Source organism: Zingiber officinale, chromosome 2B (assembly GCF_018446385.1).
Source record: "Zingiber officinale cultivar Zhangliang chromosome 2B, Zo_v1.1, whole genome shotgun sequence".
Classification (NCBI taxonomy): domain Eukaryota; kingdom Viridiplantae; phylum Streptophyta; class Magnoliopsida; order Zingiberales; family Zingiberaceae; genus Zingiber; species Zingiber officinale.
In genome coordinates, this window is record NC_055989.1 from 369,405 (window position 1) to 397,376 (window position 27,972).

Consider the following 27,972-nt stretch of genomic DNA (forward strand, 5'->3'; position numbering starts at 1 on the left):
GTAATTAATATGTCATGTCAATTTATTGTGCTTTTCACCGTCACCATTTAAGACCGTTCATTTAAAAAAAACGAAATGGAAAAGGCAACCCATGTCCTAGATAATTGCCTAACTTAGCTTGTAGGCACTACTTCTGAAATTCTTTAATCCTTGCTGAAGTATCGTTCACTAGTTTAGGGAGTGAAGGATTTATAACTATGCTGACTAAATTCTGCTTTAGGACATTGAATGTATCCTCTCTGCTTGCATCATTCAAGAGACGTCTTAAACTGGATATCCTCTTTGCGCGTCATTCCCCTGTGTGCATCGTAGGATATCTCAATCAGATATATTTATAACAAGCCGATCTCTATAATATATGATCCGGAGATAGTGGGGGGCAAGGGAGGGATTAAGGAGAGGGATAAGGGCATTTTTGTCTTTTGGGCGCATTGAGGGTTTGGAGTGCTTTTAAGCACTGTTCATAGATTATGTTCGGTGGAATTTTTTCGTTTCGGGAGGCCGCCGCCAGCATGAAGGAAAGGAAGTCTTCTTCCTCCCCATCTTGCACTGTTTGCCAGGGCCATCGCCGCCCTTCGCCGCCAACTGCCTCCGTTGCTCTCCTCCTCCTCGCGACGTAGGCACCGCGCCGCCGCCATCATTTCCTTCCGGATGCCGCCGCCGCTGCTGCCACCGGTCGGAGCTCCCCACACGCGGCCTTTCCTTGCCACTGCCCACATCACGGGTGTCGCCACTCCGATCCTAGCCTTCATCCCTTCCTACGCCGAGGTGTTGCGGGTGCCGGCGCCACTACTGCCGGCGAAGGGCTCCGGATGGAGCCTACCTTGCTGCAGGCAGCAACATCTCCGCTGCAGGCAGCAACATCTCCGCTGCAGGCAGCAACATCTCCGCTGCTACACCTCTTCGCAGCGCCACCCACAGCCACAGCGTCCAGCCGCCGAGTCCGGCGGCCAGCGCCTCCAGCGTCCAGCGCCGTCACCTCCGGCAGCCCCTGTCGCAGCCACCGACACCTCCGGGCAGCCGTCATCACCCTCCAAGCAGCCGTCATCTGACGGGCTTAGGTTTGCTTATTCAGGCCTTCGCGCCAAGATTATGTTCGGCTTGTGAGCCGATGTGGATCCGGCCATCGTGCCGTTGTATTCCATTCTTCGTACCATTATTATGCTTGTGAGTCATTCGTATTATCCGGCCTGCGTGCCGTGTGCCGGCCTGTGAGCCGCTGTATTGTTCCGGGCCGCTACGACTCGATTAGCGACATGACCAGCTCATCCATCCTTCCGAGGGCGCCCCCCCTGGGCCAGGGTAAGTTCTCGTACTCGGTATCTGTTCATTTTATTGCTATACTATTATGCGGTTACTTATATGTCTGTGGGATTCGCCTCGAGCACCGAGGTACCAGAGACCGGGGGAACCCGGTCGCTGGATACAGGTACAGTTGACCGGAGGAGGACTTCTGACGATTTGGTCAACGTAGAGGACAGCTCACCACCGGGTCAAGAGGATGCGGTCAACCCTCCAGACACGTCATACCGACAGGTTCGTCTTCTCAGCTTCCCGACAGGATCAAATTGGCGCCGTCTGTGGGAACGCGCCTGATCTGGAACGTGAAGATGGACGATGCCGGAGAGTTCACCATTTCATGACAGGACTCCCATGCTTATCGGCCGGGTTTCCATGATATACGAGCCACCGCTCGATCTTGAAGACTCCCGAGCCGATCGATCGAGCGGATTATATACGAGCCACGGGCTCGATGGCGAAGACCCCATGCCGATTGGCTGGGTGTGTCTTATCCGAGCCCCTGGCTCGATGTCGAAGACCCCGAGCCGATCGGTCAGGCGGATATTATATGAGCCACACGCTCGATGGCGAAGACTCCCGAGCCGATCGGTCGGGCGTGTCTTATCCGAGCCCCCGGCTCGATGTCGAAGACCCCATGCCGATTGGTCGGGCATGTCTTATTCGAGCCCCCGGCTCAATGTCGAAGGCCCCGTGTCGATCGGACGATCTATAAAACCTTGTTAGACCGCCGCATGGACTAGCTATCGATATTCTATCTCCGCGGAGAGCGTCGGTCACCTGACTCGGTACCCTTCGGATTTTCTATCTCGCTCGGTCGAGCGATTATGCCGGTCGAGCAACATTATCATTATCGTCTTATCTCCCCCGATCGGGGTCGAGCTATCTTCGATGGTCGCAAACAAAGAGTATCTCTACTGGTTTCAAACCAGAATATAGGTTATGCGCCCGTTCGGCTCGTGACTTTCGCCTCCACGAGCCTTCGATTCACGGGCTACACTTCCGATCGACTCTCGAGTGATGCGGTCACTCGGCATCATTCCATTTAGTTCACTCGATTGCTGGGTGGCACCTTACGATCGCCCGTGGACTATTCTTGAGGCTGCGCAGTCAGCACTTTCATAGCCATCCGATCGGCATCATTTCGATCGCTCGCACGACAGTGTCCGTCTAGCATCTATCTATCCGATCGGCATCATTTCGATCGCTCGCACGACAGCGTCCATCTAGCATCTATCCATCCGATCGATAGCACTTCGATCGTCCGGTTGGTATCTTCGCGGCTACGCACTCGGCATTGGTCCAATTACAGACTTGGTCCGCTCGGTATCACTACCATCTCCTACGACACCACTATTATAGCGACCGCTCGAGCGACATTATATTATTGGTTCAGCGATTTGGCTTTGACATCGAGAGCGGTTCAATTCTTTGCAATAGACTGTCCAGTCAGTCGGACTCACGCCTCCTTCGACTAGACTTGAAGGGGATGCTTGTGATCCGGAGATAGTGGGGGCAAGGGAGGGATTAAGGAGAGGGATAAGGGCATTTTTGTCTTTTGGGCGCATTGAGGGTTTGGAGTGCTTTTAAGCACTGTTCACAGATTATGTTCGGTGGAATTTTTTCGTTTCAGGAGGCCGCCGCCAGCATGAAGGAAAGGAAGTCTTCTTCCTCCCCATCTTGCACTGTTTGCCAGGGCCATCGCCGCCCTTCGCCGGCAACTGCCTCCGTTGCTCTCCTCCTCGCGACGTAGGCACCGCGCCGCCGCCATCATTTCCTTCCGGATGCCGCCGCCGCTGCTGCCACCGGTCGGAGCTCCCCACACGCGGCCTTTCCTTGCCACTGCCCACATCACGGGTGTCGCCACTCCGATCCTAGCCTTCATCCCTTCCTACGCCGAGGTGTTGCGGGTGTCGGCGCCACGCTGGTGCGGAGGGCTCCGGATGCTGCCTGCTCAGAGTGACTCCGGCTACCACCTTGGCGCCACCCACCACCGTGTACTGGAGCTCCGGCGTCGAGCCACGCACCTGTCCACCTTCGCCGGAGCAAGGAGGTCAATCCCTCAATGGATCCCAATTCCGCGGGCTTAGGTTTGCTTATTCAGGCCTTCGCGCCAAGATTATGTTCGGCTTGTGAGCCGATGTGGATCCGGCCATCGTGCCGTTGTATTCCATTCTTCGTACCATTATTATGCTTGTGAGTCATTCGTATTATCCGGCCTGCATGCCGTGTGCCGGCCTGTGAGCCGCTGTATTGTTCCGGGCCGCTACGACTCGATTAGCGACATGACCAGCTCATCCATCCTTCCGAGGGCGCCCCCCCGGGCCAGGGTAAGCTCTCGTACTCGGTATCTGTTCATTTTATTGCTATACTATTATGCGGTTACTTATATGTCTGTGGGATTCGCCTCGAGCACCGAGGTACCAGAGACCGAGGGAACCCGGTCGCTGGATACAAGTACAGTTGACCGGAGGAGAACTTCTGACGATCTGGTCAACGTAGAGGACAGCTCATCACCGGGTCAAGAGGATGCGGTCAACCCTCCAGACACGTCATACCGGCAGGTTCGTCTTCTCAGCTTCCCGACAGGATCAATATATTTGAATCATTTTTAGGGAATGTCAAGGACTAATCAATAAATATAAAATATTTCATATTTATCAATATGATATATAAATAGAGAGGGTTCTGCAGTCGTGTATCTAGATGAAATCTCATTTTTCTGAATAGTCGATAGCATGCATAGTACCCGTTCATGTGCATACCAAGTCCTATACATAACTGAGACCGTGCCAATTGGTATATATAACACCAAGTCAACATAACTCCTAGTTAACACGATAAATGGACGAGTATTTCAGGTAAAGTCGGCTTGAAATGCATAAACCTACTCGACCATCATGTGTTGGTCAATCAATTTTCAGACCATTATATCTTACGAATCAGACACACAGTGACACATCTGCTCATATCTGCATTTGAACACCTTCTTTACAGATTTATATCATTCAACTCATGTTCGTGCAGAATACCGGTTATCTCGATTCAAAGAAAGGCCTTGGAATATTAGATGTGGTCTCTAGTGCATTGTCAAATGCTAATTTCGACAAACAACCAAATAAGCAAGTTTTCATCCAATTTAATGACATTCAAGTCCTCTTTGCATTCAAGCAAATTCCTGGCTACACTTGTGTGCTGACTATTGAGGAGACCATCAGTGATGCTCAAAAGCCAACTGTTAGTGAAAGCAAAAAATTTGTTGTGATCTTCCATTGTCATTGACATAGCCTCCTTTATCACTGGCTTCACAGATGTCATCGAGAAAATGCACGCAACAAACATTTTTGTTCATGTTTCATTCCTAGAATGAGTACTTGGCAATAACATTTGATTACCTCTCTGACCCCATCGTTGAGATTGTGACACTGGTTACAAAGTGTTTATATATATATATATATATATATATATATATATATATATATATAACTCATAAAATTAGTGTCAGAATTTGTTGGGTTGTAAGAAGAGAATCATATTGATCACCATACCTTTATATATACAATTAATATTTCAAGATGGTAATTATCTTATTTTAGGATGTTTAGTAGCTTTGATACTAGATGAGTTGTTTTAATATCATCTCATCAATTTGATTCGATCAGTTCTGCATTAATATGATACCTTAGCTTTTTTCAGGCAACATCAATTTGATATCAAAGCGTCCTCGTGCTCCATATTCCATCAGTTTATTAGCCATCTAACTAAGATGAAGGCTACTGGTCGACCCAAAGCCAACCTATCTCCTGTCTAACTGAAATAAGTTGACCCTACTGATTAATCAATTGAATCAGATGAACACTATCAATTATATTGATATCAAAGGCTAAGAAAATGTTGGATTAGTACAATCATTGGTTACTAAGACAATGAGATATATCAGATAAATTTCATGAAAATATCTTTGAGTCTTTGATACTCAGAATTACAATAGTGTTCGTCTGAGTTTACTTGAAATTGTTATATGGCATATCACCGATAGCTTTGCTTAAACCGATGGACACAACTTACCAAGTTAAAATCGCCTCCATAACCGAACTTCATGATCTAGTCTGATCAAGAATTCTTACTTGCTGAAAAAGGCTTAGAAAACTTTAATCCAATGGTTCTGTTGGGCTTACATCAGAATTTATCATAAAAATTATGATTTATTTTGTGAACCTCTTTCAATGGATCTTGTGACAACTCTAGATTCTATCGTATCAATAAAGGGTTTATCTCCATTACACTCCTACCTACTTCTCGTAGAACTCTGTATCTGCCCTTTAATGTAGATATGTAAGCTTTATGCTTTGTTGTTTTTTTGAATACTCTAGGTGGGACAGTACTTTTGTCTTGTTGTAGTCAATTACTCCAGGAACTCTATATTTTTGGAATTCTTTTTTTTTCTTCATATACTGTGTTATGTTGAGGCGTAACACACTATCGTCAATTAATTTTGTAATGCCTCAGTTCTGCTTCGAATGTTATGTGGGATCTCGGGTACAAAAGAAAAGAAAAGGTACGGTATTTAATGTACATGATCAAATGCTTGGTAATTTAATGTGGTAAGGCATTTCATGAGCTGCAGGCGCTCTCCGCTTTAGGCCGCGAGCACGCCGCACCACCTTAAATGCAGGGGGGTGTACTGGCGACGTTTTTAACGTCAATATTAATCTAACGGTGAGGGTATGGTGACACCTTTTTTACTTCTAGATCCAATAGTCATTTTAGAATACCACAGAGAATGAAAAGTCACCTCATAAGTTATCCCTACTAAAGCTTTTAATGGTGGTGATTTGATGTTGGCTGTTTTTGTCTAGCACACTCATCAGATGGTAGGAAGATCCCTACAATTGACGACATAGAGAAACGGTGCAATACCACCATTAGAGTCTTCTTCTAACTATTTTCGCTACCTTTCGCTATTGGATTCTTGCGCTCTTCTCCTTTCTCCATCTTCTGTCTTTTATCCCTGCAAAGATGAGTAAGTTGTGACTCCTTCAACTAGATTTTTCCCTCATTTTCTCTACTCTTCCACTTCTTTTTTCCTTTGCAACTATAACTGCTAGTAGATCCTCTATCAGGTGGTATGAGACTCAATGAACGATTCTTCCTAAAGCTGCAAAACCCAAACTACGGGAGCTTTACGCCATTCCGTTAGACCATGAGATTAGGATTCCCCGACGAGATCATCGACCTAACATTCCTCCTCCCAGTTTTACTACTTTCTTCTATGGTCAATTGATAGATTTCTCATGCCCTCCTTCATATAAGATTTAGCTCATTATTTCGGTATCTCAACTGTAACCCAACTACTGTATGATTTGCGGTGCATCCATCATCTTCCGGATATTATGGCATTCCCCTTAACAAAGTTATCTTCCATTATCATTTTTACATTCAGCCTCCCGAACCTAAAACCTTCATTTTATTGCCAGGAATAAATGTAAATTTTTGGGTGACTGTCGAACCTAATAGAAAGATCGATTCTTTTTCATTAAACGGCCTAAACCCTATACTTGGCCTACTCTCTGGTTCGACAAACTCCACAGTCAACTTAAGTTGGGAGACTACAAATCGGAGCTAGTATACTTGGAGACGACCTTCATTCTTAAGAATCTAATGTTCAACGCTATCCTCTTGGTGGAGAATGAGGCGTTGCTTCATCTGGTCGGCTTCAGCTCAAAAAATATGCCGCTGGCCTACAGCTTTGGTGAGATTTTCATGTCTAGTAGTTTTCTTTTTGTATTAACTATCCTTTCTTTGTATTGCCAAGCAAACTATATGACGCTTCCATCAGCAAGAAACTGAACTGGGAGTTGACTCCAACAGCGACCAGCTCATGTCGATGGATAGAGGAGGGGTGTCTTATCAGGCGCTAGTTTATCTTCCTTGTTTGACATTGTTAATAGTGAAGGGTCTGAGTCAACCGCCAATACTGCCACTCATGTTATATTCTCCGACAATCACAGCTTCTACCCATGTGACTGATCTAACGGATTCGCCTGAGGCAAAGGCTCCATCAGAGTTTCGCTCTTGAGGAAAAAGGTTAGTCCTACAACAATCATCCCCTCCTAATCTTTCTGCTCCCGGTGGGAGTCAAGTGCATATTCACGAAGGAGAGACATTATTGAGAGTCTGGAGGCCAAATATCTCCTATGGGCGACCTTGCATAGATGGCTGCTGAAGCGGGAGCTGCGAAGAATAAATTGATCCTGTTAGACCCTCTCAAAGCGCTTGCTTCAACGCCTTCATTAAGGAAGAGTGACCCTCCTTCAGCGAGAAAAATTCACCTTACCATCAAAGACACAGCTCGGAAGATGCGTTGTCAAATACGGGAGCGAGAGCTAGGGAAAATCCCTCAAGCCACTAGCAAATCGCTTCCTCTCCCCTATGTGCCAACTAAGACTTTAGGCATTGGTCAAACATCTTCTGCCAGCACTGAACAGGGTACCCCTCTAACTTAGCCTCTCTCAGACTCGAGGCAGCCAACGAACAGAGGGGACTCAATCCCTCTCTTGAAAAGCAATTAAAATATTATATGGAGGATCTAATACCTAACATGAGTATTCTTAAGATAATGGAATGCTCAACTTTCTCTGATCGGAAGGTATCACATACTCCTTATATTATTTCAATTTCTCTTCAAGAGAGGGACTGAGTCCCTTCTGTTTGCTAGTCGCCTCGAGTCTGAGAGAGGCCAAGTTAGAGAGGGAATCTAGTTCAACGCCGGCAGGAGGAGACGCTTGACCAATTTCTAATGCCTCTGTCCAGTTGGCACATAGGAGAGAGGAGGCGATTGGCTAGTGGCTTAAGGGATTTTCCCAAACTCTCGCTCCAGCATTTGACAACGCATCTCCCGAGCTGTGTCTTTGAGTGCAAGGTGAATTTCTCCCGCTGAAGGAGGGTCACTCTTCCTTAAGGAAGGCGCTTAAGCAAGCTCTTCGGGGGGTCTAACAGGATCATCTTATTCTTCGCAGCTCCCTCTTCAGCAGTCACCTCTACAAGGTTGTCCACAGGAGATATTTGGCCTCCAAGCTCACGATAATGTTTCTCCTGGGCCTTGCCTTCATGAATTTGCACTTGACTCCCACAAGGGATAGAAAGATTATGAGGGGATGATTGTTGTAGGACTAACCTTTTTTCCCAAGAGCGAAACTCTGATGAAGCACTTACCTCAGGTGACTTTGTTAGATCAGTCACATGGGTAGAAGCTGCGATTGTCGGAGAATATAGCATCACATAAGTGGTGGTATTGGCGGCTGACTCATACCCTTCGATATTAACGATGTCGGACACCAGAAAAGGAAGAGAAACTAGCATCTAATGAGACACCCCAGCTATCCATCGACATGACCTGGACGCTGGTGGAAGTCAACTCCCAGTTTAGTTTTTTTATGATGGAAATGTCATACAAAGTTTGCTTTGCAAGACAAAGAAAGGATAGTTAATACAAAAAAAAAACTACTAGACATGAAAATCTCACCCAAGCTGCCGGCTAGCGGCACATTTTTTGGGCTCAACCCGACTAGATGAAGTAGCGCCTCATTCTCCACCAAGAAGATGACGTTAAACATTAGTTCCTTAAGAATGAACGTCGTTTCCAAGTACACTGGCTCTGATTTGTAGTCTCCCAGCTTAAGTTGATTGTGGAGTTCGTTGAGCTAAAGAGTAGGCCAAGTATAGGGTTTATGCATTTTAATGAAAAAGAATCGTTCCTTCCATGCTTTGTTGGTGGTTGGATAGTCACCCAAAAATTTACATTCATTCCTGGCAGTAAAATCAAGGTTCCAGGTTCGAGAGGCCGAATGTAAAAATGATAATGGAAGATAACTTCGTTAAGGGGAATGTCATATATCCGGAAGATGATGGATACGTCACAAATCATACGGTAAGAATTTGGTTGCAGTTGAGATTCAGAAATAAACCCTAACCCCGAACCCCTAACCCTAAAACCCTAAAACCCTAAACCTTAACCCTAAACTCCAACCCCCAACCCCCGAACCCCATAAACCCCAAACCCTAACCCTAACCCTAACTCCTAAACCCTAAATCCTAAACCCGAAAACCCTAAAAACCCTAAACCCCAAACCCTAAACCTTAAACCCTAAAATCCTAAACCTCACTCCAGTGGCTCCATATGGTGCATTGAAAGAGCATTCCTTGACAAAGCAAGGGCGAGACACATAGAAATGAATCCTCAAGATAAGGGACATATTCTTTATATTCGTGGATAGAATGAGAATAGCGGATAGATAAAGACTCTATCACTTGTTCTAGAGCGTAGTTTCGAATAAATCCAAGAGTTGAGGAGCACCTCCGGCATTTAGGACATGTAACTAGGAATCCTTTCTCAAATTGCAAAGTGTCCATTTTAACTCCCAACAAAAGATCAACAACATATAAACTCAAAGAAGGACCTGGTAGATAGGTGGGATGAGACGGCCGTTGCACAGAGCACATCTAAGGATATCGAGTTTTATCCTCACCATCGTCCACTCTGAAGGACTGGATGAGTTTTATCCTCACCGTCGTCCCTCAAGTTATGATATGAACATTTACATTTATCAAACATATTAAGCAGCACAAAGATGTCGCTGTCGTCGTCATTGCTTGCATTGAGCACTAGTAATGGCTCCGCTAGACTCATAGAAACTTGTAGTGGGATATCATAACTGAAGTTGTAAATTGTGAAGTTGTGCTCCGTCGTAAGGTGTTGTACCAGGGCTCCATATGGTGCATTGAAAGAGCATTCTTTGACAAAGCAAGGGCAAGACAGATAGCTACATTCCTTTTCATGGTTTGAAATGAATCCTCAAGATAAGGGACATACTCTTTACATTCGTGGATAGAATGAGAACAACGGATAGATAAAGACTCTATCACTTGTTCTAGAGCGTAGTTTCGAATAAATCCAGGAGTTGAGGAGGAGCACCTCCGGCATTTAGGACATGTAACTATGAATCCTTTCTCAAACTGTAAAGTGTCCATTTTAACACCCAACAAAAGATCAACAACATATAAACTCGGGAAGAACCACAAAAGATCAACAACATATAAACTCGAAGAAGGACCTGGTAGATAGGTGGGATGAGATGGTCGTTGCACAGAGCACATCTAAGGATATCGAGCTTTATCCTCACTGTCGTCCACTCTGAAGGACTGGATGAGTTACTCTTCTCTTCCATATTTTCAGTTGAGAGACTAGATGAGTTACTCTTCTCTTCTATATTTTCAGTTGAGGGCCTTGATGAGGTACTCTTCCTTCTTCTCTTCTTCCTTTTGCCACTGGAGTGTTTGATTGCCATGGAGGTCGAGCGATGGAGAACCGTCGTCAATGCAGGAGCAATTAGAAGAAGGCGAAGGCGAAGGCGAGAAGAATATGTAAGCGAGAGGAGAGGCAGTTTACAAGCCGAGAAAGAGAGAAGGAAAGGATTCTGCAACTAATTTAATGTCTCTCTTTTTTTTGCTTTAATACATCTTGTCTCTTTAATACGTCTTGTGACCTATAGATAGACAGCTTTTGAAATTATTTAAGGCATGTGACTGGATAGCATATCAATAAAAAGCCACAGTGTGATGCCGCTGCCCATTCTCATGATGTTGCCTTCAATGTGATTGTAAGACGATTGGGTGGGGCGAGGGTAGGATGTTAATGTGAAGCAAATGTGTGATGAGATCCGATTGAAGCATACGGAGAAAAAGGTGTTCAACCATCTGGATTCTGTCATCTTGGTCCAAACCCGTAATATCGTTTTAAATCTGATTTAAATTTATTATAAGCTCAAACTGAAATTAAATTGACCTCCATCTACTTTATTCCCAATAAATCCTAATTAACATATATATAAAATCTTAATCAAATTTGATTAATAATTCTGTTGATCATTTGGAAGTGTATTGTTTAATACAGAACCTGAAAGTAGGATATTAATCGGGGCTCACTTTAGGCATAGTTCATTAAGGCATATGCCTAGGTCCCCAATTTTTATTGGGGTCCACTATTTTTAAAATATTAAATATATTTTTATTTGCTTTTTAAAGAGAATAAAAAAGAATAAGATTTATGTGATAAAAGATTGCACAATCTCATTTTCTAAAAATTTAAACTATTATTTATAATATATTAAATATATTTTTATAATAGGACCCACGTGATTAAAGATTTACATGATCTTCATCTCTAATCAATGCTTCGGAAAAATCTCATTATGGTTCCAATTGATAAAGTCATAAAGGAACTCTCTTGTTTTAACAAATTAAATTTATTTTTAATTATAGATGTTATTTTATAAGATACAAATCTATTCCTCTTCTATCTCTCAATCCTAGTATTTTCTTGTTAGTTTCCTTTTCATTGGTGATGCTTTCTCCTTTAATTAATAATAATATGAATTAGAAATTTTTTATCATATCCATACAATGTAAAATAAAATTTTTAATTTTTTTTAGTTCCCCTATTCCCCTTTTCCAACTCCCTCTCTCTGTGCTTCTCTTGTTCGTTGAGATTGGAGAAGAGAAACCACACCTAACACTAACATGCTAATCTGTGCTGCTACTATGCTCCTTAATTAATTAAATTCAAATATTGATGCATTCATCCATATTTTGTCCAATCGAAATAGAAAATTTTATTATTTTTGAGCAATAATGAGTTAGATACCTTTATCATTTCGTTTCCTTGATATATATTAAGTTTAACTTTTATTTAGATGTATTTATAGTCATAAATTGTTGGATTTTCCCTTTGTCTCCGTTCTATCATTTACAACTATTCTAGTTTAGGTATAAAAAATATGGTTTATCTTTTCTTTTGTGTCATGCCTAAAAAGGCTCACATTTAGTTCTTTATAAATGATAATATTTTAAGGATTATATTGAGCTATAGTACGCGATTCATCTACCAAGTCCAGCTTCAAAAGTCTCAGCTGGGCGTTGTCTTCGCTGTAGTATTGTATCCGATCGAAATCAACTCCGACTTCGACGGGGACGACCGCTTCGCAAGCATACACCATGTGGAACAGAGTTACCCCGGTCCCTTCTTTAGGAATTGTGCGCATAAGATTCGTAAGATCTCCCGATTGCGACTTTAGCCTACCCGTTGCTCTTAGGATAGGTCACGGAGGTGAAAGCTTGCTGGATGTCATATCCTCCGCTGCTACTATGCTCCTTAATTAATTAAATTCAAATATTGATGCATTCATCCATATTTTGTCCAATCGAAATAGAAAATTTTATTATTTTTGAGCAATAATGAGTTAGATACCTTTATCATTTCGTTTCCTTGATATATATTAAGTTTAACTTTTATTTAGATGTATTTATAGTCATAAATTGTTGGATTTTCCCTTTGTCTCCGTTCTATCATTTACAACTATTCTAGTTTAGGTATAAAAAATATGGTTTATCTTTTCTTTTGTGTCATGCCTAAAAAGGCTCACATTTAGTTCTTTATAAATGATAATATTTTAAGGATTATATTGAGCTATAGTACGCGATTCATCTACCAAGTCCAGCTTCAAAAGTCTCAGCTGGGCGTTGTCTTCGCTGTAGTATTGTATCCGATCGAAATCAACTCCGACTTCGACGGGGACGACCGCTTCGCAAGCATACACCATGTGGAACAGAGTTACCCCGGTCCCTTCTTTAGGAATTGTGCGCATAAGATTCGTAAGATCTCCCGATTGCGACTTTAGCCTACCCGTTGCTCTTAGGATAGGTCACGGAGGTGAAAGCTTGCTGGATGTCATATCCTCCGCACCATTTTATGAGTTTCTGACCGCAAATTGCCTTCCGTTATCTGAGACGAGCCGGCGCGGGAAGTCGAACCAGCAGATGATGTGTTGCCAGATGAACTTCATGACCATCTTTTCGATTATTCTTGCCAGCGGCTCGAATTCGACCCATTTGGAAGTAATCCATTGTGATGAGCAGGAACTTCCGCTCACCTGTCGCCATGGGCAATGGCCCCACAATGTCCATGCTCCAATGGTCGAACGGGCAAGAGACTGTTTACGCCTTCATCTATGCAGTCGGTCTAAGCGAGTGGCTATGGTATTTCTGACAAGACAGACTGCGGAGATGAAAGCACATAAAAATATATTTAATATTTTAAAAATAATGGACCCCAATAAAAATTGAGAACTTAGGTATAGGCCTTAATAGACTATGCCTAAAGCGAGCCTCGATTAATATCCTACAGTCAGGTTCTGTATTAAACAATACACTTCCAAATGATCAACAGAATTATTAATCAAATTTGACTAAGATTTTATATATATGTTAATTAGGATTTATTGGGAATAAAGTAGATGGAGGTCAATTTAATTTCAGTTTGAGCTTATAATAAATTTAAATCAGATTTAAAACAATATTACGGGTTTGGACCAAGATGACAGAATCCAGATGGTTGAACACCTTTTTCTCCGTATGCTTCAATCGGATCTCATCACACATTTGCTTCACATTAACTTCCTACCCTCACCCCACCCAATCGTCTGACAATCACATTGAAGGCAACATCATGAGAATGGGCAGCGGCATCACACTGTGGCATTTTATTGATATGCTATCTAGTCACATGCCTTAAATGATTTCAAAAGCTGTCTATCTGTAGGTCACAAGACGTATTAAAGAGACAAGATGTATTAAAGCAAAAAAAAGAGACATTAAATTAGTTGCAGAATCCTTTCCTTCTCTCTTTCTCGGCTTGTAAACTGCCTCTCCTCTCGCTTACACATTCTTCTCGCCTTCGCCTTCGCCTTCTTCTAATTGCTCCTGCATTGACGACGGTGCTCCATCGCTCTACCTCCATGCCAATCAAACACTCCAGTGGCAAAAGGAAGAAGAGAAGAAGGAAGAGTACCTCATCAAACCACTCAACTGAAAATATAGAAGAGAAGAGTAACTCATCCAGTCCCTCAACTGAAAATATGGAAGAGAAGAGTAACTCATCCAGTCCTTCAGAGTGGACGACGGTGAGGATAACACTCGATATCCTTAAATGTGCTCTGTGCAACGGCCATCTCATCCCACCTATCTACCAGGTCCTTCTTCGAGTTTATATGTTGTTGATCTTTTGTGGTTCTTCCCGAGTTAATATGTTGTTGATCTTTTGTTGGGTGTTAAAATGGACACTTTGCAGTTTGAGAAAGGATTCATAGTTACATGTCCTAAATGCCGGAGGTGCTCCTCCTCAACTCCTGGATTTATTCGAAACTACGCTCTAGAACAAGTAATATAGTCTTTATCTATCCGTTGTTCTCATTCTATCCACGAATGTAAAGAATATGTCCCTTATCTTGAGGATTCATTTCAAACCATGAAAAGGAATGTAGCTATCTGTCTCGTCCTTGCTTTATCAAAGAATGCTATTTCAATGCACCATATGGAGCCCTGGTACAATACCTTACGACGGAGCACAACTTCACAATTTACAACTTCAGTTATGATATCCCACTACGAGTTTCTATGAGTCTAGCGGAGCCATTACTAGTGCTCAATGCAAGCAATGACGACGACGGCGACATCTTTGTGCTGCTTAATATGTTTGATAAATGTAAATGTTCATATCATAACTTTTCAGTAGTGTGTTACAATCAATCTCGTCCTTCTAGGACATCTACTAAACTGGTAGTGAGGACAGATACAGGAATAGAGCTTCAGCTTAAGGCTTCCGTCCAACAATGGAAAATTTTATTTAAAATATTTCCAGACAAGTTTTTCTTGTGGTTCCTGGTAACTTTTACAGTCATGATGGAAAGCTCGATTTGGAAATTCAGATGTATGCATCGTCATGACGCATCAAATGTTGTTATTGTTTATGTTTATCCATGGTGGCAAAAGACGAATAAGCTCGCCCCAACGCCTCCGCCAACCCGTCTCAGGACAAACACGGAGGAGGTAAATCTCGGACGTCTACTAGCTTTTGGAATACTGACTAGCACATAAGGGAGACATTTAACTCGGCTACTAGTCTCGGTTTATGTTTATCCATGGTTTTGTAGAAAGTAGTTTAGTTTGTAGATGAAATAGTTTAGTTTGGTGTCCTGTTCCATCCTGTCATGCGAGGTCGTATATATTGCGTTTACTTGTGGTAAAAAGCTTGAATTCGTCCAATATTTGAATTGTCTTGCTCATTTTCTGATTAAGTTATTTTAATTCTGATGTTTTGAAAAATTTAGCCATACTAATCTGGTAAGAAATTTGTTCAATAGTGTTAGACTACTATCTACCCAGAGGCATCCTTTTAAAATGTAACGATTATTTAACAATAAATTAAAACTTATGTTTGTCTAAATGTAACGATCGATGTAAGAATAAAGAGAGACATGCGATATCTTACTACCGCTTTAAATGTAATGCTTAATAATAAAGAGAGGTTAAGAGTAAACTTCTTCTCTCTCTTTTTTTTTTTGTCATTCTATTGTAATTTCAACGAAATTCTATGCATTTAGTAATGCTTATAAATGTGTTACGTGTTGCCTTTGTATTTTAATTTTTCTAATTGATTTTTTTGTTGACTTTAGACTTGCAATATTAGATTTTTTTAAATGTTAGGTCTTAACCCGGCATGTGAACTCATCTTGGAGTTCGAGTTGAACTTAATGTCCGAGTTTATAGTGGTTTATAGAAATATAATTTTTTCTATGAACTGAATCTAGTTTCTATTTTTAACTTTAGTCAACGTGTTATCACTTATTCATCTCTAAACTTTCAAATGTAATATGATCCGAGACTCAGCCACTAATCTGAAACTATAGGCTATTGTCGATCCACTAATCTGAAACTAAGGAGATCCCAACCTATAGTTTACTACAATTGTTGGTGGAGCCAAAAGTCAGAGACTAGTCCGATACAAGTAGATTCAAGTCCATTAAAGCAGAAAGAAGGAAAAATACTCTTAGACACGATGTATCCACCCTAGTTCTACGGTGAATACTGACTAAAAAGGAACGAGGGATCTGATAAAGCTGTCGGTAGGCCTAAGCCACATAGCCGGGACCGCCATCTCCATGGCCGTGGTCAAGTTCGAGGAGCCACCGAGAATAAAAGCACACTTATTAATAAAAATACTGTACAAAGTAAAACCTCAATTCTCGTGTCTTGAGAATCACGAGTTAGGTCTTTATATAGAAAAGAAGATATATACCAAAAGACAAAAATATCCCTATAATTATTCTAACACTCCCCCTCAAGCTTAAGAATATAGATCATATACATCAAGCTTGTTACATATGTAATCAATCCGGGGACCTCTAAGTGACTTAGTGAATATATCTGCTAGCTGATCATTTGAGTTGACAAAACTAGTAGATATTTCTCTAGATATGACCTTCTCTCTGACAAAGTGACAGTCAACTTCAATATGCTCTGTTCTCTCATGAAAGACTGGATTTGAGACAATATGCATAGTGGCCTGGTTGTCACATATGAGTGACATTTGTGTAACCTCTCCAAACCTTAGTTCCTGAAGCATGTTTTAACCATATAAGTTCTTGACTAGCAATAGTCATAGCTCGATATTCTGCCTCTACACTGGATCTTGCCACAACATTCTGTTTTTTACTTTTCCAAGAAACAAGGTTACCTCCGACAAATATACAAAATCCAGAAGTGGATCTCCTATCAGAGGGAAATCCTGCCCAATCTGCATCAGAATACCCCTCGACTTGAGTATGTCCTTTGTCTTCATATAGAAGACCCTTTCCTGGTGCACCCCTGATATATCGAACAATGCGAGTCACAGCATCCCAATGTTCTTTGCATGGAGAGCTAAGAAACTGACTTACTACACTTACTGCAAATGAGATATCCGGACGAGTGACAGTAAGGTAGCTTAATTTTCCTACCAATCGCCTGTACCGTTCAGGATCTGAAAGAGGCTCCCCTTGATTTGGTAGGAACTTGACATTAGGATCCATGGGATTGTCAACTGTCTTTGAGTTTAGCATTCCTGTTTCTTCCAGAATATCCATTGCATACTTCCTTTGGAATATAATGATCCCATCTTTAGACTGTGTCACTTCTATCCCTAGAAAATATTTGAGTTTGCCGAGATCCTTTGTCTGGAAATGTTTAAAAAGGTGTTGTTTTACTTGTGAAATCCCAAGATGATCATTACCAGTGATGACAATATCATCAACATAAACCACTACATAGATGCAACCAGTAGATGAGTGGCGATAAAAGCAGAATGATCAGAGTCATGCCAAACTGTTGAATTACGGTACTAAATCTCTTGAACCATGCTCTGGTATTTGCTTGAGACCGTATAAAGATTTCCATGCGAAAACAGACCAGAAGACTCCCCCGAGCAACAAAACACGGAGGTTGCTCCGTATAGACTTCTTCGAGTAGGTCACCATGTAAGAATGTATTTTGATGTCCAAGTGATGAAGGGGCCAATGGCGATGCAATAGATAGAAAAAGAGCGCAGAAGACATCTTGGCAGGAGAAAAAGTATCTCCATAATCCAATCCAAATACCGAGTATAGCCTTTAACGACAAGACGAGCCTTAAGTCGATCAACCGTGCCGTCTACACCAACTTTCACCGTAAACACCCATCGACAACCAACCACGACTTCCGGGAGATAGAGGAACGAGGTCCCAAGTCCCACTGCTTTGTAAGGCACTCATTTCATCAAGCATAGCCTGTTTCCATCCTGGATGGGCAAAGGCATCACCTGCAGTCTTTGGAAGAGAAACAGACGACAAGGAAGGCAGACAATAATAATAGGATGGTGAAAGACGATGATAGCTTAAAGAAATATAGTGAGGTGAAGGATTACGAGTAGAGCGTATACCCTTCAAGTCTGATAGGAACATCGAATCGGGAGATGGGGGGAGGAAGCGGCGAAGGACTTGGCTCAGATGTGCCCGCAATGTCGGTGTTGGTGGTGGCAAGCGAGCAGGGACGGCGTTGATAAACCTCTAAAAGGAGGCGAGTGGAGATGATAGAGGCACCTCCGGAGGACAAAAGATAGTTATTGGTGCGGTGGAGGGAGAAACCTCGCCTGTGAAGTGGAAGGACCAAAAAGAAACCGACTCAAGAGCGTGACATCGTGAGGATGAAATCAAGCGAAGAGTAGGGAATAACATTGTACCCTTTACGAATAGTGGGTACCAGACACACACTTATGAGGCGGGAGAGAGTTTGTCAATCTGGGATCGAGAGCATGAGCAAAACATCTGAACCAAAGACAGGGTGGTAGAGGATGAAGGGACCGATGCGGATAAAGTACCTCATGAGGTATTTTACCCTGGAGAGTGGTTGAAGGCATGCGATTGATGAGATAACACGCAGTAAGTACGGCATCACCCCAAAACTGATGAGGGAAATGAGAATGGAGAAGAGTCCGAGTGGTCTCAAGAAGATGACGATTCTTGCATTCTGCAACCCCATTCTGTTGAGGGGTATGAGGGCAAGACGTGCGATGCAACACACCATGAGATGCCAAGAAGCTACGAAACTGAGTAGACAAATACTCGCGTGCATTATCACTTTGCAAAGTTCGAAGGGAAGTACCAAATTGAGTTTTTATTTCAAGGAAGAAGGATTCAAAAATAGAAAACAATTCTGAACGATCCTTCATCAGATATAACCATGTACAACGGGAAAAATCGTCTATAAAAGTAACAAAATACCTTGACCCCATTGTAGAAGAAACACGACTCGGACCCCAAACATCAGAATGAACCAAAGCAAAAGGAGACATAGCCCGACTCTCAATGCGTGGAGAAAAAAAACTACAAACATGCTTACCTAATTAACACGACTCACAAGATAAAGACTCTAAGTGAGAAAGACTAGGATGTAACTGTTTCAATTTATGAAGACCTGGATGTCCCAACTGAGCATGAATAAGTAGTGGAGATACCGCCGCCAAACCAACAAAAGAGGGTTGTTGAAGTCGATATAGGCCATGGGATTCACATCCGAAGCCAATCATCCTCCCCGTACTCCGGTCCTGTAAGGAAACAGATGTGTTAGTAAAAGAAATGACACAATCAAGAGATCGAGTAAGTTGACTTATTGACAATAAATTAAATGGAGCGCCGGTAACATAAAGAACATTATGAATGGAAAGAGATGAAGAAGGATGAACAATACCAATACCCTGGGATTGAGTTTGAGAACCATTAGCCATGGTGACCATTGGTAGAGTACCAGAAGTAGTGAGAGAGGAAAATAGGGATTTATTACCAGTGATATGATCGGTGGCCCCAGAATCAAGAACCCAAGGACCCAAAGAACGAGATATGCCAGCAAAGGAAGTACCAGCGTGTGCAATGGTAACAGTGAAACCAGAAGCCTGACGATCCTCAAACTATTTCAGAAAGTCAGTATAGGAAGGTGTTGGAGTCGAATCAGGTGGTAACTATGAAGTGGAAGCGGAAGAAGCAACAGAACTCTGAACGATCTGAGCAGCACGAGGAGGACGACCATGCAGACTCCAGCACTTATCAATCATATGTCCCGGTTTGTGGCAATGATCACACCAAGGGCGTCCTTTGCCACCCTTGCGAGGTGGAGGTCCTTTGTGTCGAGAGACCAACGCTGACGAGTCGACAGGTATCGTCAAGACTTTGGCCGGGACACGGAGAAGAGTCGCCCAGGTATTGTCCATGGTAGCTTCTGTGGGGCTACTCAGGATCTGATCACGAACATGAGAATATTCTGTGGGCAGACCATATAAAGCCAGAGACATAAAAAATTTCTTCCGATTTTCAAGCTCTTCAGCAGGATTAGCCGCAGGTGGGAGCAGTTCATTGAAATCACAAAGAAGACTAGAGACTGAACCTAGATAAGTTGACATTGAATCCTTAATCTGATGAGCGCTGAGGATGGTCATGAGATCTTCACAAACTTGATAGAGTCACCGAGAGGTGTTTGTAAAGAGTTGTTGAGCCTGTGTCCAAACAGCTTTACAGGTTTTGTGAGTACGGAAGACATCCCTGAGAGATGGATGGATGGTGGCTCGGATAATACAACACAACTGAGCGTCAACCTTCTTCCACAGAGGACGATCGACGTCTTGAACATCTTCTTCAGTTTGAGTGAGATGTGTCTCATACCCCTGTCCAACGAGCCAAAGTTCAATGTGAGATGCCCAGGAGATATAATTTTTACCATCCAACTGCTCAGAAGAAAGAGGTGCAGTAATATGGTTGGTAAAGATTGAAATATCTGGCTTTGGGGGGCCAGATGTAGCCATGAATAGATAAACTGAGCTTGCGACCCTGAAGCAGGTGCGACCAGCAGCGGCGGCGAAGGACCCTGAAGCAGGTGCGACCAGCAGCGGCGGACAGCCTTCGTGGGGCCGACTCGCACCTCAAAGCCTTCGAGAGAGCGCAGGAGATGCTGCGGGACCTCGAAGCGAAGCTTTCCTGCCGTGCCAGCGCCACCACCGGTGACCAAGCTGGTTTTTCCTCGGCTCCTCAATATGGCAACCTCAGCCCTGCGTCGAAAAAGGGTCTCGCCTTCAACCGGAAGCGCACGAAGACGGCGCGATCGCAGGGGAGGAAGTTCCAAGTGACGCTGGAGCAGGAAGCCACTAGACTTCTGGTGAACTTGGGGTGGGCGCTGATGCAGAAGCAGAACTACGCCAAGGTAGAGAGGTAGAAGGGGAAGCCTTGGAAGGGATCCCAGAGGTCGAAGGAGAAGGGATCGCAGACTTCCAGTCGATCCTTGTGTTGGCGAAGGCGGAGGCGGTGTTGGGCTGAGGCAGCGCGGCGTCGAGAAGGTCTTGCAGCCGCGATGCGGGATCTAGAAGCGAGGACAGCGCTGGATAGAAAGACGGCGCGGGCAGAGGAAAGACTGCGCGGGGTAAAGGAAAGAAATTAGGGTTTTAATTTGGCTCTGATACCATGTACAAAGTAAAATCTCAATTCTCGTGTCTTGAGAACCACGAGTTAGGTCTTTATATAGAAAAGAAGATATATACCAAAAGATAAAAATACCCCTATAATTATTCTAACAAATACCATACAGTGATAGGAGAAGCAAAACAAAAACAGTGCTAGAAAAAATGGCTACTGCTCGTACATAACTTCAATGTCCACAAGAGCAAGTCTAAGTAAAAGTTATGAACAATTTCAACCTATCGTACAGGATTAACATGATGAAATTCACAAAGCAGAACCTCAACGTAATAAATAAGATGTGATTTCAATATAGAACTACAACATAGCATATTGGAACATAACATGAGGCAATTCATAGGACAGAACTTGAACATTGTAAATCTACAACAATTCACAACCAAATTTCAGCATGCTTAGCATGAAGCAATTTCCAACAGTACTTTAACTTAGCCTAATGGGTAATAACATGATGCAATTCATAAGACAGAACTGTTAGTAAGCATGAGGCAATTCACAATATAACTTCAACATAGCATAAATGGATAACAACATGAGGCAATTGTGGCAACCTTTATTAGCGCACATTCATTTGGTCCTTATTCATGATCCATTGAGAGGTACCTCTTAGGAGAATATAAATTGTCCATCCGTAGCCATTCTACATTTCTTTATCATTCATGTTTGGAAGGGTCCTCCCCATGACAGCCATCCCATACTATCACCGCTCATGCCCATGTCTATAATTAGTTAGATAAATAGAGAAACTCGATTTAATCATATGTAAACACACAAGTAATCATGCATAGTTCTTCTACTAACATAAGGTGATCTATTTGGTATTGCTAATCATACATATACAATCAAAGCATCAGTAGGTAAGTAAAAAAAAAACATTTACTAAAATAATGCAAATTCCGATCCTTACAAACAAATCACAATTCAAACCCAAAACTATTCCAAATCCTCACCATCTTCATTTGCTATCAAACCCGAGATGCTCTCATAACATAAATACCAAAACCACAACCAAGCACACAAAAAAAACCAAAACCGAATCCTAACACCTGTTCACAAACCCACAACATCATCCGATTGTTCATCAACATAAATGCAGAAAACTCCACACCCATTTCACTATCAACTCCTTCTCCAGATCGTTCATCAACACAAATGCAGAAAAACTCAACACCTGTTCAAACTCCCACTCCATCATCAAAGCATATATCATTACAATTGCAGAAATCCAATACCATCATCTAGATGTTCATCAAGAACAAACTCAGAAAACCCAACATCTGTTCAAGAATCCAGAAAAAACATCACCACATTGCATATCAAAAGCATATTCCAGAACGCACCGAGACCTACTCCAAGAAAAAGACAGTACTAACACAAAAGACTACACCACAACTAGCCGACGGAAGCAATGATGGCCGTCCTATCCAAATCCCTCTTAACAAAACCTATTGTTATTCAGAAATTTCCCAGTAAGAAATGTGAGAAATTAGAAATTGATTCGCCAACTCCTAAATCTGTTCTGATGAGTCAAAAATCAAATAAAGGAGCAAAGAAATCAATCTGCAAGAGTGAACTTAAAAGAATTACCAATCCTAATCCTAACCAAGCTGCAAGAGAATAGTTGTTGGAGTTCAAAGGACGGTAAGTAAAAGATCATTAAATTCTACAATGTTTTTAAAATGCCTCATAAAGCTCAAGTTTTGTATATCATTGTCCTAGCTCCTTCTTATGTTTTGAAACACTAAGAGATCAACAAAGGTGAAAGCATGTTTCTAGTACTTTTCTTTGTACTTGTGTTATCATTTGTGGTCTAAAATTCAGTCAATAGTGATACCAATCCTTCCTTGGACTACTATGTACCTTCAACATTTGCTAGATCAAATATGCAATGGTTTGCTCCAATGTCAAATGAGTGGTGTTGCATCCTATAAATAGTGTGTTAATTATGCCATAAATAGATGAAATATGAATGAAATAAGTTGATACTCTTGTTTATTTACTGCCTTTTATGATGTAGATGAGTATTGAGCTCATTATTCTAAAGTGTCGATACAATTTGTTTTTACCCTTCAAATTCTACATGTTTGGCACTCTAAACTCTGCTACCAATGCATTAGTTGAGCAATAATAATTTGTCTAAAATTTTAATATTAATCTAATGAAAACTTTTGTAAAATACCAAAAATGGGCATATCATCTTAAGGGAATTTTTCGGAATTTTTAAAAAAATTTCGGAGCTCGTATGCACGAGTTTACGGGGATAAAACGGAGCCTCGGGGAAACCTGTTTATGTACCCAATTTAAGCGAGGAAATGTTTTATTTTCTTTTGTTTTTCTCTTTTTTTTATTCTTCTCCGTTTTCTTTTTTTTTTTCTCCCGCGTGCCCGAGTCGTTCCCCGACGCGCCCTCTTCTTCATCTTCGCCGAGACCTAACCGCCCTTCCCAACCGGCGCCACAAAAACCGCCTTCTCCCTCACATACAAGGTGATCGGCCAAGGAGTCCGAGCCTCTGCTGATTCTCCCCTCTTTATGCTCGTGGCCTAGCTAGCCACCGGCCACCACAACCAACGCCGACTTCCTTTGCCTAGCGTCGCCAGCCGACCGCCACGAGAGCACCGCCGGCTCCTCCTCTCGGCCAATCCATCCTCGCCGGCCGACGAGAGCCAAGGAAAGAAGATCTCTTCCTCACGCGATTTCCTCTGCCGACACCGACCCTCATCTCCTCTACTCAGTGTCGCCGGCACAGATCTAGTCTCTTCATCGCTGACGACACTAAGAGATCATTAAATTCTAGTACTTTTCTTTGTAATTGTGTGATTATTTGTGGTCTAAAATTCAGTCGATAGTGATACCAATCCTTCCTTGGACTACTATGTACCTTCAACATTTGCTAGATCAATATGCAATGGTTTGCTCCAATATCAAATGAGTGGTGTTGCATCCTATAAATAGTGTGTTAATTATGCCATAAATAGATGAAATATGAATGAAATAAGTTGATACTCTTGTTTATTTACTGCCTTATATGATGTAGATGAGTATTGAGCTTATTATTCTAAAGTGTCGATACAATTTGTTTTTACACTTCAAATTCTACATGTTTGGCACTCTAAACTCTGCTACCAATGCATTAGTTGAGCAATAATAATTTGTCTACAATTTTAATATTAATCTAATGAAAACTTTAAATAAAACTAATAATTGTAGAGGCATTGCTTGGAAAGGATCCGCATCTTGCCAGGAGGACAGATAAGAAGGGGCATATGGCTGTGAAGGGCACAAACTGTGAAGTTGTTAAAGCCCTTGTGGATGCTGATCCAGCAATAGTGATGCTACCAGACAGAGGTACATTGTAAATGTATTACATATTACATTTCTGGTGCTCTGGTTCGAGTTGCTTATGTTAGCTGCAACAATTTATTCATTTAGGAAGCTTTCAATATATGGTGTTAGCTTTCTCTTCTTTTGTATTTCAAGTATTCTCTTTCTATTGCAGATAGTAAATCTTCTACTGCTCCTCCCAGATCTACTAAGTCATATTTTTTAAGCTAATAGTATGTAGTCTTATAAACACTGAAATATAAATTAATTATGTTTGGTAGAAGCACTGAGTTACAGTCAATATACAAGGAAAATATGAAACATGACTTCTTGGAGTGAGTTAAATTGAAGTCGATAGCTATGATGCTGGTTTGCTATCACTAATATATTGGCACTTGCATATATGATTTTTTTTTAAAAAAAAAATTCACTAGATCTTGTGAGTTTAAAATTCACAATCAGAGTAGAGTTTCTACATGGAACATGGTCTGTGTTGATTGGCAAACATCTTTAGTCGTAAGCGTGCCAGACACGCGTGTATTCAATGGATTACTATGTTTATGGAACATTAAATTACGAGGATATACTGAAATTTATACCTTTGCAACTGCCATCTTTTCTTTTGCACTACATGCCTCCCCCAAGCAAAGGAGCAGGCTATTGATATCAATAGAGAGACTCAACCATTCTATTGAAAGAATAAAGGAGGGCAGAAAGACAGTGTTAGAGACTGAGGGCAGAAAGTAGTGCACAATATGTTTCTTTGCTAATTATCTTTCATTAATACTTTGTACATAACATTTAATATGTCATGTCAATTGATTGTGCTTTTCACCATCACCATTTAAGACCGCTCATTAAAAAAAACGAAATGGAAAAGGCAACCAATGTCCTAGATAATTTGCCTAAATTAGCTTGTAGGCACTACTTCTGAAATTCTTTATAACCATGCTGACTAAATCCTGCTATAGGACATTGAATGTATCCTCTCCGCTTGCATCATTCAAGGGACGTCTTAAACTTGGTAAATTGACTCCAACTAAGATGAAGGCTATTGGTCGACCCAAAGTCAACCTATCTCCTATCTGACTGAAATAAGTTGACCCTATTGATTAATTAATTGAATCAGATGGGCATTATCAATTATGTTGATATCAAAGGCTAAGAAAATGTTGGATTAGTACAATCATTGGTTACTAAGACAATGAGATATATCAGATAAATTTCATAAAAATAGCTTTGAATCTTTGATACTCAGAATTACATAGTGTTCATCTGAGATTACTTCAAATTGTTATATGGCATATCACCGGTAGCTCTGCTTAAACCCGATGGATACAACTTACCAAGTTAAAATCGCATCCATAACCTAATTTCATGATCTAGTCTGATCAAGAATTCTTGCTGAAAAAGGCTTAGAAAACTTTAATCCAATGGTTCTGCTAGGCTTACATCAGATTTTATCATAAAAATTGTGGTTTCTTTTGTGAACCTCTTTTAATGGATCTTGCGGCAACTCTAGATTCTATCGTATCAATAAAGGGTTTATCTCCATTACACTCCTACCTACTTCTTGTAGAACTCTGTATTTGCCCTTTAAAGTAGATAAGTAAGCTTTATGCTTTGTTGTTTTTTTTTAATACTCTAGGTGGGACAGTACTTTTATCTTATGATAGTCAATTACTCCAAGAACTCTATATTTTTGGAATTATTTTTTTTCTTCATATATTGTGTTATGCTGAGGCGTAACACACTATCGTCAATTAATTTTGTAATGCATCGGTTCTGCTCCGAATGTTATGTGGGGTTCGGCTACAAAAGAAACGAAAAAGTGCGGTATTTAATGTACATGATCAAATGCTTGGTAATTTAATGTGGTAAGGCATTTCATGAGCTGCATGCGCTCTCCGCTTTGGGCCACGAGCACGCCGAACCGCCTTAAATGCAAGGATGTGTGCTGGCAACATTTTTAACGTCAATTTTAATCTAATGGTGAGGATATAGTGACACCTTTTTTACTTCTAGATCCAATAGTCATCTTAGAATACCACGGAAAATGAAAAGTCACCTCGTAAATTATCCCTACCAAAGTTTTTAATGGTGGTGATTTGATGGTGGTGGTTTTTGTCTAGCACACTCATCAGATGGTAGGAAGATCCCTGCAATACCACCGTTAGCCTTCTTCTAACTATTTTCGCTACCTTTCACTATTGTGTTCTTGCGCTCTTCTCCTTTCTCCATCTTTTGTCTTCTATCCCTGCAAAGATAAGTAAGTTGTGACTCCTTCAACTGGATTTTTCCCTCCATTTCTCTACTCTTCCGCTTTTTTTTCCTTTACAACTATAATTGCTAGTAGATCCTCCATCAAATGGTATGTGACTCAATGGACGATTCACCTTGAAGCTGCAAGACCCAAACTACGGGAGCTTTACATCATTCTGTTAGACCATGAGATTAGGATTCCCCGACGAGATCATCGACCTAACATTTCTCCTCCCGATTTTACTACTTTCTTCTATGGTCAATTGATAGGCGGCTTACGATTTCCCATCCCCTCCATACAAGATTTAGCTCATTATTTCGGTATCTCAACTGCAACCCAACTCCTGCCGTATGATTTGCGGCGCATCCATCATCTTTCGGATATATGACATTCCCCTTAACGAAGTTATCTTCCATTATCATTTTTATATTCGGCCTCCCGAACCTGGAACCTTCATTTTACTACCAGGAATAAATGTAAATTTTTGGGTGAATGTCCAACCTCCAACAAAGCATGGAAAGATCGATTCTTTTTCATTAAACGACCTAAACCCTATACTTGGTCTACTCTCTGGCTTGACGAACTCCACAATAATTTAAGATGGGAGACTACAAATCGGAGCCAGTGTACTTAGAGACGACCTTCATTCTTAAGGACCTAATGTTGAACGTCATCCTCTTGGTGGAGAATGAGGCGTTGCTTCATCTGGTCGGGTTCAGCCCAAAAAATATGCCGCTGACTGACAGCTTGGGTGAGATTTTCATTCTAGTAATTTTCTTTATGTATTAATTATCCTTTCTTTGTATTGCAAATAAAACTTTATATGACGCTTCCATCAGCAAGAAACTGAACTGGGAGTTGACATCCAACAGCGACCAGCTCATGTCGATGGATAAAGGTGAGTGTCTTATTAGGCGCTAGTTTATCTTCCTTCTCTAGTATCCGACATCATTAATAGTGAAGGGTCTGAGTTAGCCCCGATACCGCCACTCATGCGATGCTATATTCTCTGACAATCACAGCTTCTACCTATGCGACTGATCTAACGGAGTCACCTGAGACGAGCTCCATCAGAGTTTCGCTCTAAGGGAAAAAGGTTAGTCCTACGACAATCATCTCCTCCTGACCTTTTTACCCCTGGTGGGAGTCAAGTGCAGATTCACG

The 27,972-nt window shown here is 41.8% G+C and overlaps 1 protein-coding gene and 1 long non-coding RNA gene across 10 annotated transcripts in view; one reads left to right on the forward strand and one right to left on the reverse strand.

Annotated features, from left to right (window-relative positions):
* LOC122044945 overlaps positions 1-27,972 on the reverse strand; it is a 34,100-nt gene that overhangs the window by 499 nt on the left and 5,629 nt on the right. For 3 of the 8 annotated variants that reach the window (XR_006129850.1, XR_006129851.1, XR_006129853.1), the window contains exon 6: positions 21,492-21,943. This is a non-coding gene — a long non-coding RNA (uncharacterized LOC122044945). Of the gene's footprint in view, positions 1-4,596; positions 4,725-4,815; positions 5,107-18,936; positions 19,310-21,491; positions 21,944-25,144; positions 25,234-27,972 lie in introns of those variants that run through there. The other 5 variants (XR_006129856.1, XR_006129854.1, XR_006129855.1 and 2 more) reach the window with 5 other exon arrangements.
* On the forward strand, positions 384-24,776 carry LOC122044942. 2 transcript variants are annotated; one of them, XR_006129835.1, is made up of 4 exons: positions 384-1,061; positions 3,390-3,629; positions 24,432-24,569; positions 24,721-24,776. XR_006129835.1 is itself a non-coding variant. In XM_042604974.1 (3 exons), exons 1-2 carry the CDS (start codon positions 652-654, stop codon positions 3,433-3,435), a joined length of 456 nt encoding a protein of 151 aa, XP_042460908.1. In that variant the 5' UTR covers positions 401-651; the 3' UTR covers positions 3,436-3,629; positions 24,432-24,694. The 2 variants fall into 2 exon arrangements, 1 of the variants encoding a protein (XP_042460908.1); XM_042604974.1 differs by lacking the exon at positions 24,721-24,776 and having other exon boundaries at positions 401-1,061; positions 24,432-24,694.